General features: G+C 43.5%; 1 protein-coding gene across 20 annotated transcripts in view; it reads right to left on the bottom strand.

Moving 5' to 3' along the window:
- dst (dystonin) overlaps positions 1-12,339 on the bottom strand; it is a 603,331-nt gene that overhangs the window by 75,283 nt on the left and 515,709 nt on the right. For all 20 annotated transcript variants that reach the window (XM_072250685.1, XM_072250715.1, XM_072250746.1 and 17 more), the window contains 3 exons: positions 7,174-7,377; positions 4,688-4,919; positions 3,740-3,966 (listed from right to left, as the gene is read on the bottom strand). In XM_072250685.1, coding sequence (XP_072106786.1) covers positions 3,740-3,966; positions 4,688-4,919; positions 7,174-7,377 — 663 coding nt within the window. The remainder of the gene's footprint in view (positions 1-3,739; positions 3,967-4,687; positions 4,920-7,173; positions 7,378-12,339) is intronic.

The following is a 12,339-nucleotide window of genomic DNA, read 5'->3' as shown; positions in this document are numbered from 1 at the left end:
TAAGTTTTTTACTCAGAGAGTGGTCAGTGCGTGGAATGGGCTGCCGGCTACAGTGGTGGTGGCGGATATGATAGGGTCTTTTTAGAGACTTTTGGATAGGTACATGGAGCTTAGAGAAATACAGGGCAATGGGTAAGCCTAGTAATTTCTAAGGTAAGGACATGTCCGACACAACTTTGTGGGCTGAAGGGCCTGTATTGTGCTGTAGGTTTTCTATGTTTCTATGTAGACCGAAGTGTTAAATCTGAATTGGCTGTAGGTCAGTCTGACATCTGCAGGGAAGTGTCCGAGGCACAAACACCAGGCGCTCCCCCTCACTGTCAGCAAAGTAGTTGTGGTCTGCAGTCCAGCGGAGAACCAACCAGACGGATGCTGGTCACCAAACCATCTCAACCCACAGCCTCAACAGTTTCCTGCTCTCCTTCCCACATCAAGCAAATATTTCTATTCCACTTCCGTTGGGACAACACCAGGAAGAGCAGCTCTCTGTGCCATCCAGAGTCCACTGGAGGCTGGAGGCTGAAGAACACGGACTGTGTTGCTGTCGGAAGACTGCGTACGTGCATGGGTGGAAGGTGGGAATGGGACTTGCTTTGCTGATTAATTCCTTTCTGAGCTCCTTTTTGTTGTGTTCTGCCGAGCATAGTGGGCATGCTGCGCTGGCGCCAGAATGTGTGGTGACACTCACAGGTTGCCCTCGGTACCCTCTTGGGTGTGTCGGTTGCCTTCACGAATGACGCATTTCACTGTATGTTTTGAATCTAGTTTGAATCCTGATCCACTCCAGTTTTATTAACTATGAACAAGTAGTTATGTTTTGTAACTTCAAAACATTAAACCAATTCAAAGCAAGACACAGGAGTCTGCGAATACAGGTCTAACTTTGTTTACTTTAGGCGAGGCATGCGCACATATCACACGGTAGTGTAATTACATAGGAAATTCACGTATTTGTACATATAACTGTTTAATTATAATGGGCCCTTTTTGTTTCTTTCTTTCTTTTCTTTACTAACCCTTTAGTTAACACTTACAAATATAATTCCTTTAATCATATGCAGCGTGCTGTTATTTCTTGGCGCTGAGTTGTAACAGGGTAGCAAATTACACAGCATCCACACAAACCATGGTGGGAGAGCCATTCCAATCTCACGGATTTGGCGGGACCAGAGTGTGTATTCCCTAGACTTATGCCAGTGGTCTCCAACCACCAGGCCACAAAGCATGTGCTACTGGGCCGTGAGGAAACGATATGATTTGGCGATATGAAACGGTATGAGTCAGCTGCACTTTTCCTCATTCCCTGTCATGCACTGTTGAACTTGAAATAACCTACCAAATCATACCAAATAACACATAAAACCTAAAATAACACTAACATATAGTAAAAGTAGGAATGATATGATAAATACACAGCCTATATAAAGTAGGTGGGCACGTGGCCAAGTGGTTAAGGCATTGGACTAGCGACCTGAAGGTCGTGAGTTTGAGCCCCAGCCGAGGGAACGTGTTGTGTCCTTGAGCAAAGCATTTAATCACACATTGCTCTGTGACGACACTGGTGCCAAGCTGTATGGGTCCTAATGCCCTTCCCTTAGACAACATCGGTGTCGTGGAGAGGGGAGACTTGCAGCATGGGCAACTGCTGGTCTTCCATACAACCTTGCCCAGGCCTGCGTCCTGGAGAGTGAAGACTTTCCAGGCGTAGATCCATGGTCTCGCAAGACTAACGGATGCCTTTAATATAAAGTAGAAATAATGTATGTACAGTCTAGTTTCACTTAACAGAATCAGGAAGATTAAGCCAAACCCAATTTGTAGGAAAAAAAAATCGGCATGTACACACATGTGCACACAAGTGCCCGCGCAAGGCTTCATGGTCATGGTAGTCTTTCTCAGGGTCAACACAAGTGTCACATATTTGACTGCTACTTTTGTCCCTTATTTGGGATTGAGAAAGTTGGCAACCCTACTTGAACACCCCCTTCCCCCGGTCAGCCGGTCCACAAGAATATTGTCAATACTAAACCGGTCCACAGTGCAAAAAAGGTTGGGGACCCCTGACTTACACAACCCAAGGAAACCGGGGGGAGGGTGGTGGGGGGGGGGGGGTCCACGAACAAGAATGCTTAATCCACACATATATATAAAAGCTTAAATATTACTTAAATATTAAATACACAACACAAGTACTCTCAATTTTACGTTTGTAGATACAAATTTCGTGAATCTGGTTTTGACATGACGTTCATACCATTTCCTGTAATTCACACCCTTGGTGTCATATCTGTGGTATAAATGAGGTGATGTATATGATACAGGATAACACTGCATGTGATGGCTGCTTTACTTGCCTCTCGAGAGACATAATGGCTGGATAAAGATAAATGGGTATCAGTGCCTATAGCTGACTCAACTCCCAGCACTCTCTTTAACAAGGTTATTTTGATATTGCTAATCAGTAAACCTCTGCGTTTCCATCCTCACAGCCACTGATGAAAAAGGCAGGCAGAGCAAAAACCCACACAATTGATTAAACTTAATCAAAACAAGAATAGCTTTGCTATAATCCCAGATGATTAAGTGTTGGAAAATAATTCTTGCACTTTAGACCGGAGACACAATTATGAATTGAACAGGAACCTTTAATGTTAAATTACTCTTACTGAATTCATCTACATCCAGAAGACAGAAACAAATATAATAACCACTTGAACGAAAGGTTCACACCCCAAAATTGAACTTAGAAATTACAAATTCTCCATTAACTAACAGAAAATGCTTATGTATTAAAAGCTGCTAGAAATCTAAGAACAGGTCAAATAATTTTTGTCAAACAATTGGTCTGTTCAGTCCAACCTGTTGTTTGACAGTCTTGGTTTGTGTTCAGTTTTTCATTGATTCTATTGTGTTTCATGTATTTATTGTGAATGCCTGCAAGAAAACGAATCTCAAGTTTGTATATGATGACATATACGTACTTCGATAATAAATTTATTTTGAACTTTCATCATAGGATAACATATGTTTATCCTTCCATCATGCCCTTGACCATCTTTCAAGGATCAAGGATCAAATCTATCTGTATTTGCCAAACATGTTTACATGTATTGGAAAATCACTGTGGTGTGTTTGTCAGGGCACAACATGCAACAAAAACAAACAACTTTCAACAATTCTTAAGAATTCTAGAAAAAAAATCAATTTACAGGTTAAAGTACAGCTACGGAATAAAATGTGCATATATTATCAATACCAACATGTACTTATAATGTAAACAAAGTGGTCTGAAGTGTTTAAAGGGCATTGCAGTGAAGGGAGTAAAAGATGGGGGAGGGGACTAACTAGAGTGGTTGATCAGATTAAATGTCCGGGGGGGGGGGGGGGGGGGGGACATATGAATATTCAATTCAAATCCTTTTTACTGTGTGATTCTAAACCTGGCTGCATAATTAAATTTCTGCAATCTATTCGGGTGTCCAAATTAATAGGAATTCAGCCATCGCCACTTTCCAGATATGGACAGCCGCGTTTAATTTAAGGATAATAACAACACAGTATGATCTACTACATTATTTTTGTTCTGTCAGTACTACATTGGTGTATATAATGAAATCTGGAAATGCGGTTTTCTCTGAGTGGACTGATGGACAATTAGAGGAAATGGTCACACGTGCATTTCACAGGGGGCAAAAATTTCTTTCCAATGATTCATTGTATACAATAAAGTGTTCCTTACCTCTAGAGCTTCCTGCTGTTCTTTGACAACAGATGGATCTATCCCAGGTTCCTCCAGTTCTCGGATCAAGTCCTGAGTATCCTTAATGGTGGCAATGAGAGCAGAGTGATCACACCAGAATTTCTCGGCCAGGTCCATCACATCAAGCAGCTTGGCCTCCCGTTCCTCTGCCCGGGTCTTGATGTCCGCCCAATAGAAGACCATTTTGTCCAACTGCTCTTGAACAGCTTAAAGACAGAATAAGCTCATCAGAAACAAGTCAGTTCCATCTTGTGAGGCCAATGTAATAAAACCAGCAATCTAGATCCATGGCCACATCCTAAAAACTGGGGATATGAGTAAGTTTTAAAAAAAACAGTTTGCTGGCTTCAGTGAATATCTTCTGCACTTTCCCTACTGCTGTAGTACCTTACCTATAGTGTGGCCACCATGGGTGTACACAATATTAGTCAACCCACAGCTGCAATATGATGTCAAATATTATACCCAATACTTCGGTCCATTAAGATAAGATTAGCTTTATTTATCACATGTACATTGAAACATCAAAACTTACAGTGAAATGCATCATTTGTATCAAGTCTGTTCAGTGAGGATTGCGCTGTGGGCAAACCAAGTGTCACCATGCTTCTGGCGCCAACATAGCATGCCCATAATTTACTAATCTTATTCTTAACTGCACACCTTTGGCATATGGGAGGAAACTGGAGAGCCTGGAGAAAACCCATGCTCTCATGGGGAGAACATAAAAACTTCTTACAGACAGTGCTGGAATTGAACCTGGGGCACTGGTGCTGCAATAACATTATACTGACCTTGCCAACTAAAACCCACAATCATACTAGACAAAACCAAATGTATGTCGTCAATCAATTCTCAAGCATCATTGAACATAGATGGAAATCAAAGTGCAAAATCGAACAGGGCCTTTCTCCCACACAGAATTACCTTTGGCACAGAAGTCTTTGTCAGTTCCTTCAGAACGCCCAATCAAGTTATCACCCCGTTGCTTGAGGGTCTCAAACGCTGGCTGCAGCTTCTCCAGTTCCATAGTGACATTCTTGTTTTCACTGATCTGCTCTCGGATTTTCTCCACCTCGGCCGAGATGGAAGGCGGCTGCCTCAGTTTGACTGCAATGCGTTCCAGAGCCTCGAGCATGGGGTTTATCTTGTCATGAAACTGCAAAACAGCCAATGGGAAGAGAGTTATTGTGGTATAGATCTGAGTACAAACTGTGTTAGTCTCTGTGCTTTCCCTCCTCTCCTACTCCTTATCCAGATCTCCAAATTTACTTCAATATATGCACTGTCACACACAAATCCAAGGACCCAGGCATGGCCCTGAACACAGGTGATGCTTGTTTGGAGTTTGCATACTTTTGTAGATTTTTGCTGGGTATTTCATTTTCCTCCCACATTTCAAAGACATGATGGTAAGTTCACGGGCTATTGTAACTTGTTCCTTTGTAGGTAAATGGCAAAGGAATCAAAGAGTGGAGTTGATGGGAAAGTGGAGATAGAACATGTGTGAGGTTACAAATCACGAAGAGACACTAAGGGAAAGTCAGGATTTTCCATGGGAGCTAGCATACTCCCAATGGGCTGAAAGGCCCATTGTCATACTAAGCAACTTAACATCATATGCCTTTCTAAAATTTCAAACACATCTACCTTTTCTCTTTGCCTGTAGCATTCCTCATAGCATAATATCTCTCTACAACTTGGTGTTGCCTGTCCTGCCCAATAAGCTTTTGTGTTCTAGGTGTAGAATGCCTCAGCATCTGCTGGTGAATACAGCAGGTCAAGGCCTGTACTTGTAAGCACCACTAGCCTTGTTAAAGTGTCTTAAAAATATTTTATGTGGCCCCAGTACATAGGCAACACCTAGTGAACATGCTCAACATGCAGTGAGTGGATGGTACCGACTGAAGGAGTAAATTTTAACTGTTGGCAAAGAAGCTTCTTCAGGCTTTTGCTTTTACATTTATCCTTTTTTGTTGCTTTTGTTTTGTATTACAGCCACAGAGCATTAGAGCACAGAAACCTGCCATTTAGCCCATCTAGTCCATGCCGACCTATTATTCTGCCTAGTCCTACCGACCTGGACTCAGACCACAGCTCTCCATACCCCTCTCTTCTGTATACTTATCCAAACTTCTCTTCAATGTTACAATCGAACACACATCCACCTCTCCTGCCGGCAACCCGTTTTACACTCTCACTCTGAGTGACCCATAAGACATGGGAGCAGAATTAAGCCATTTAGTCCATTGAGTCTGCGCTGCCATGCAATAGTTTGTCTTCTTTTGCATGTTGGTTACTTGTCAGTTCTTGCTTTTGCATAGTTTTCAGAAATTTTACCTTTTTAACTTTTTTTTTTCCTGCACACGCCTGTATCTCAAGGAGGCATTGATAATTCGATAATAATTTTACTTTGAACTTTCGATTTGTCATCTGGACAAACTGTGGTGCACAAACTCCCTGGACAGCAACAGTCCAAAGCATGCTCTGACAGAGCCTTCCATCCGCAGGCACCAAGCGTCACTCCTCATGCGGAGGGAGTCAATCATATCTGTGATGGAGCGAGGCAGAGAACGACAGCCAGAGTACCAAGGCAGACAGGCAAAACATGGAGCTAGACAGACAGAGCACGTGAGGTGGACAGGCAGGCAGGGAGCAGCCCAGATGCAACATGACCAGGACTCAGAGATGAAGGCAAAGAGAAAGGCATACCAAGAGAGAGAAAGAATGTGAAAACAAGATCAGAAGGAGGATGAGCTGGCAGCTCAAATGGAAATGGGACAAGTTGTAGGTACACAATGACAAGTGTTAAACATTGCCAGATCTGGGGACAACACTGCTAAAACTGGACCACTGCTGTTGCTTTGCCATCCTGAGCACAGCTTCAGGTCCGATGCAAACTGATACTGCAGTAATACCACAGCTGCTATGTCTTGTATTTAAATTTCATGAGACACATTTAGTTCCCCTATACCACACAAAGAAATGAACCACCTACCCCGCAGAGCACACACACTCTTCACCGCACCACCCCTCCCCCCACTCCCACACACCTCAATGCCTTCACTCTCACCTCCATCACCTGGATGACCCGGCACAATGTAATTTTGGAACGGATAAAAGTTTTCATGATCAAAAAAGATGGAAAACAAAAAGAAAAGTGAAGTTAATACAATGTTAAAGAAATACACAGAACAGTAAAAGCCCTTTGGCCCACTTAGAGTAAATGGAGAGAATAAAGGAAGAATGATATTAGTTAACAGACAGAAACAAACATGCATGGCTGGATGTGGTGACATAAGTGGATTATACAAGTTTGCCCAATTTAAACTCAAAACAAACTGGATACACCTTACAGACAGCAGTAAGCTGTCATGGCAACAATAACAACAAAGTAGTAGGGTAGTCCGTACCTGAGTGGACTGGGAAATGGCGTCATCCAGCGAGATGGCTCTTTGCTTGACAGCTTCTTTGACCTCACTATAAAGAGCATCAGCTGCAGTGTACTTCTGTTGAATGGCCAGGCCTTCCCGAGGGCTCAGCTCCAGTAACTGAGGTCCAGTCTTGTTCATTTTGTCAATGTGAGGCTTGTGTTCAGCTATTAGCTCTCGTAGTTGCTGCAAAAGAATTAAGACCAACATAGTTCCATTAAAGCTGCCCCACTCTGCAAGGAACCCATGCCCCACCTCAGATATCTCTTTCCAGAGAATATCTCTTACAGAGAATGATGTCAAAAACAAAAAATTATCTACTGGGCTGCAGAACTGTAGGTGAAAACACCTTGGTCAGTGGAGAGCTCAGAGGAAGGAATGGCCAGACTGGTTCAGGCTGACAGAAATAAAGATCAGCTTTATTTCTCACATGTACGTTGAGGCATAGAGTGAAATGTGTCAACAACCAACACAGACTGAGGATATGCATGCTGGGGGCAGTCCACAAGTGTTACCATGTTTCTGGTGCCAATTCAACATGCCCACAACTTACTAACCCCTACACTGTTTTTCAGAAAGCAGTAGGAAACACAGAGGAAAAACCACGCCGTTATGGGAAAACATACACAATCCTTACAGATAGCAGCAGGAATTGAACCTTGATTGTCGACACTATAGAGCATTATGTTAACTGCTATTGCTGCCCTGTTGCCCAGTGGAGTTAGCCTCCAACCTGATGGCATGAATATTAATTTCTAGTAAAAAAAAATCCCCCCCCTCTATTCCCCACTCTGATCTTCGCCTATTACTTTCCTCTGGATCTCTCCTCCTTCCCTTTCTCATATGATCCACTCTCCTCTCCTATCAGATTCTTTCTTCCCCAGCTCTTGACCTTTCCCACCCACCTGGCTTCACCTATCACCTTCCAGCTATGCTCTTTCCCCTCCCCCTCACCTTTTTATTCTGGCACCTTCCCCCTTCAATTTCAGTCCTGAAGAAGGACCTCAGCCTGAAACGTTGACTGTTCATTCATTTTTATAGATGCTGCCTAACCTGCTGAGTTCCTCCAGCATTTTGTGTGCGTTGTCCCAGAATATAATCCTGTTTTCTTTAACTCAGACATGAAGATGTCTGTAATGTCTTCATAACAAATATATATTCATAAAATATCTGACTGACTAATTACATATCAGGTCTTAAGTTTTGGTACAAAACTAAATGTTTCAAAGGGTGTCTGTGAAACAGTTATATTTCTTGAGAAGAAGGCACACAATCGGAGTGTGCTGTACAGAGAAATCACAATATATTCCACACTTCAAGGTGGATCAGAGAATTATGTTAGACTGATAACCCTCTAGACATGTGAATCGGTGCGTCCAGAATTTGAGGCCTGGAATTCGGGGTCTCGTCATTGGTGAATCTCGAGGTCAATATCTAAGATTAAACCTTGATGGTTGATCGGAAGTTGAGGCCCAATAACAGAAGCCCTGGATCTCAAATCTGCAACTCCACTGGAGAAGTCAGATGCTCAATGTCTGCTGGAAGCCCAGAGGCCTTGCCCTTGGTTTGTAGGCCTGTCTGTTGATGGGAGTGTGGGAGGGAGGAAAGGGGCTTGTTTTGCTGTTGTTGTTTTGTTACTCTTCTGTTGTTGTTGCTGCTTGTGTAATTCTGCTGGACATTGTAGGCATTCTATGTTGGCACCAGAATGTGTGGCAACTCTTTTAGGCTGCCCCAGCACATCCGTAGATTCTATTGGTTGTTAACACAAACAACACGCTGCACTGTATGTTTCAATCTGCAGTGCCGATGATAAATAAATGAATCTGAAACGTAGGACACACTCCATCCAAGGCAACATCATGAGGTATAGTCAGAAATGGACCATGTCTTTGCATAGATATATAATTTACAGCTTCTTGTGGTCAGATGCCTTTCCAGCAAGTCATCTAACCGCAAGATCCAACACAGGACTGTGAGGAATGCTGAGGGGATCATCAGGGTCTCTCTTCCACCCACCTGAGGCATTTCAAAGTAAGTTTACTATCAAAGTGCAAACACGAGGAAATCTGCAGATGCTGGAATTCAAGCAACACACATCAAAGTTGCTGGTGAACACAGCAGGCCAGGCAGCATCTCTAGGAAGAGGTTCAGTCGACATTTCGGGCCGGGACCCTTCGTCAGGACTAACTGACTTTCAGTTAGTCCCAACGAAGGGTCTCGGCCCAAAACGTCAACTGTACTTCTTCCTATAGATGCTGCCTGGCCTTACTATCAAAGTGCATTTTTGTCACTATATACAACCCTGGCATTCACTTTCCTGCAGACACACTCAGTAAATCCAAGAATTATAATCGAACCCAACAGGTGGACAAACAATCAATGTGCAAAAGACAACAAACTGCAAATACAAAAGAAAAATAAAATCATAATTATCAATAAATAAGCAAAAAATATCAAGCACTTGAGACGAAGAGTCCTTGATAGTAAGTCCACAGGTTGTGGAAACAGTTCAGTGATGGGGCAAGTGAAGTTCAGTGAAGTTATCCCCTTTGGTTCAAAAGCCTGATGGTTGAGGGGTAATCACTGTTCCGGAACCTGATGGTGTGAGTCCTGAGGCTCCTGTACCTTCTTTCTGATGACAGCAGCAAGAAGAGAGCATGAGTGGGTGACGGGGGACCCTGAATTGGATGCTGCTTTCCTGCGACAACGCTTCAAGTAGATGTGCTTAATGGTGCGGAGGGCTTTACCTGTGATAGACTGAGCCACATCCACCACTTTTCGTAGGATTTTTAGTTCAAGGGCAGTGGTGTTTCCATACCACTCAGTGATGCAACCAGTTAATATATTCTCCACCACACATCTGCAGGAGGTTGTCAAAGTATTAGATGTCATGCTGAATCTTCACAAACTTCTAAGGAAGTAGAGGCGCTGCTGTGCTTTCTTCATGATTGCATTTACGTGCTGGGCTGAGGAGAGGTCCTCCAAAATGACAGCACTGAGGAATTTAAAGTTGCTGAACCTCTCCAGTTTTGATTCCCCCGATGAGGACTCACTCATGGACCTCTTGTTTCCTCCTCCTGTAGTCAATAATCCGCTCCTTTGTCTTGCTGACATTGAAAGACAGGTTATCGTCGTGGAACCACTCAGCAAGATTTTGAAACTCCCTCCTATATGCTGATTTGTCACCACCTTTGACTCGGCCAAGGACAGTGGCAAACTTGAAAACGACATTGGAGCTGTGCTTAGACACACAGTTATAAATATGAAGGGAGTAGAGCAGGGGACCAAGTATACATGCTTGTGGTGCACCTGTGCTGAAGGAAATTGTGGAGATGTTGTTACTAATCTGAAATGACTGCCAGTGAGGAAATCAAGGATTTGATTTCCTTAATGCACAAAGAGATACTGAGACCAAGGTCTTGCAGATTATTCATTAGTTTTGAGGGATTGACGGTACTGAATGCCGAGCTGTATTTGATAAAGAGTTTGATTTCATTTTGTTGTCCAGATGATCCAGGGTTGAGTGGAGAGCCAATGAAATGGCATCTTCTGTGGACCTGTTGTGACGGTAGGCAAATTGGAGTGGATCCAAGTCGCTCCTCAGCCAGAGTTGATATGTTTCATCAGCAACCTCTCAAGCCACTTCATCACAGTGGATGTAAGTGCTACTGGATGACAGTCATTGAGGCAAGTTACCACGTTCTTCTCAGGCATCGGTGTAAGTGAAATCTGCTTGAAGCAGGCTCTTTAGTCTGGAATTGCCACTCACCCATGAGATGGCTTTCTAGAGATCTTACCTGGACCTCTTGCCCCCGAATGCCTCTGATCTGGCCCTCAGCAGATTGCAGATCATCTGGTTGGAGAAGACCCTGAATGGTTTTATGGGAACACATTCGTCTACAACTGTTTTTATAAAGTCAGTGAGAACTGTAGTGTATTCATTCAGATCCACTGATGAGTCCTTGAACATGGCCCAGTTCACTGAATCAAGCAATCTTGACTCAAAGCTCCTTCTGCCTCCTGCAACCACTTCTTTTTGCCCTTGCCTCTGGATCTTGCCCTTTAGCCTCGGCCTGTGTGCAGGTAGGAGAAAGACAGCCAAGTGATCAGATTTCCTGAAATTCAGTCTCAGCATGGAACAGTAGGCATTCCTTATCATGGTACAGCAGTGGTATATTGTGTCAGGACTTCTGGTGCTACAGGTTATGTACTGATGGTAATTGGGCAGAAATCTCTTCAAATAAGCCTGACTGAAATCCTCAACTATGATCTGCAATGCATTGGGGTGGACTGTCTCACGTTTGGTGACAGCTGCATGCAGTATATCAAATGCCCGATTACAGTCGGCCGATGGCGGTGTGTAACCTGCAATAAGGATCACGAAAGAGAACTCTTGTGGTAAATAGAATGGCTGGCACTTGATCGTTAGCTGTTCCAGGTTGGGGTAACACAAGAATGACAAAACCGTCACATTGGACCACCACAGAGAGTTCATCATGAAACACGCACACACACATACAGTCAGTCCATCCTGTGCATCAAGAAGCTCGTGTGTCCGATCGCCAGATCTGGCGTGCTCAGAGTAAGCCACGTCTCAGTAAAACACATAACACAAAAATTCTTCATTTCCCTCTGACACAGCAATCTTGCCCTCAGGTTCTCAATATTTTTCCCTCGTGACTGCACATTTGCGAATAAGATGCTGGGTGGGGGGGGGGGGGGGTCTCATTCTTCTGTGTTTCAGCCTGCCTTGGAATCCCAACTCCTGCCACACTTCCGGCCATGGTGATGTACCTTTGTTCACTTAAGGGTGCCGTAACTGCTTGCTTGAGCTAAACTGCCGGGAATTCAGAAGATCATGAAATCTGTATTTCATTGTTCTATTCAAAAATATATTGCTTAAAGGGAAATTAAATGTTGCAGATTGCAGTGAGAATAGTTCAAAAGAGGTATACTTAGACAGGCGCCATCTTAGCTTGCCGTTTACCAGGAGTGCTGTGCATTCCGGGCCCTTAGCATTGTCAATGATCCCTCCCATCAATCCAACAATCTCTTTGATCCTCTACCATCAGGCAGGTACTGTAGCATTACAACAAGGACTGTGAGGTTGGAAAGCAGCTTTTTTCCCAGCCCGTGATACTGCTGAAC

The sequence above is a fragment of the Mobula birostris genome, chromosome 2, assembly GCF_030028105.1.
Source record: "Mobula birostris isolate sMobBir1 chromosome 2, sMobBir1.hap1, whole genome shotgun sequence".
Lineage (NCBI taxonomy): Eukaryota > Metazoa > Chordata > Chondrichthyes > Myliobatiformes > Myliobatidae > Mobula > Mobula birostris.
The sequence above is the reverse complement of the archived record's forward strand: the minus strand, read 5'-3'. Positions and strand labels throughout refer to the sequence as shown.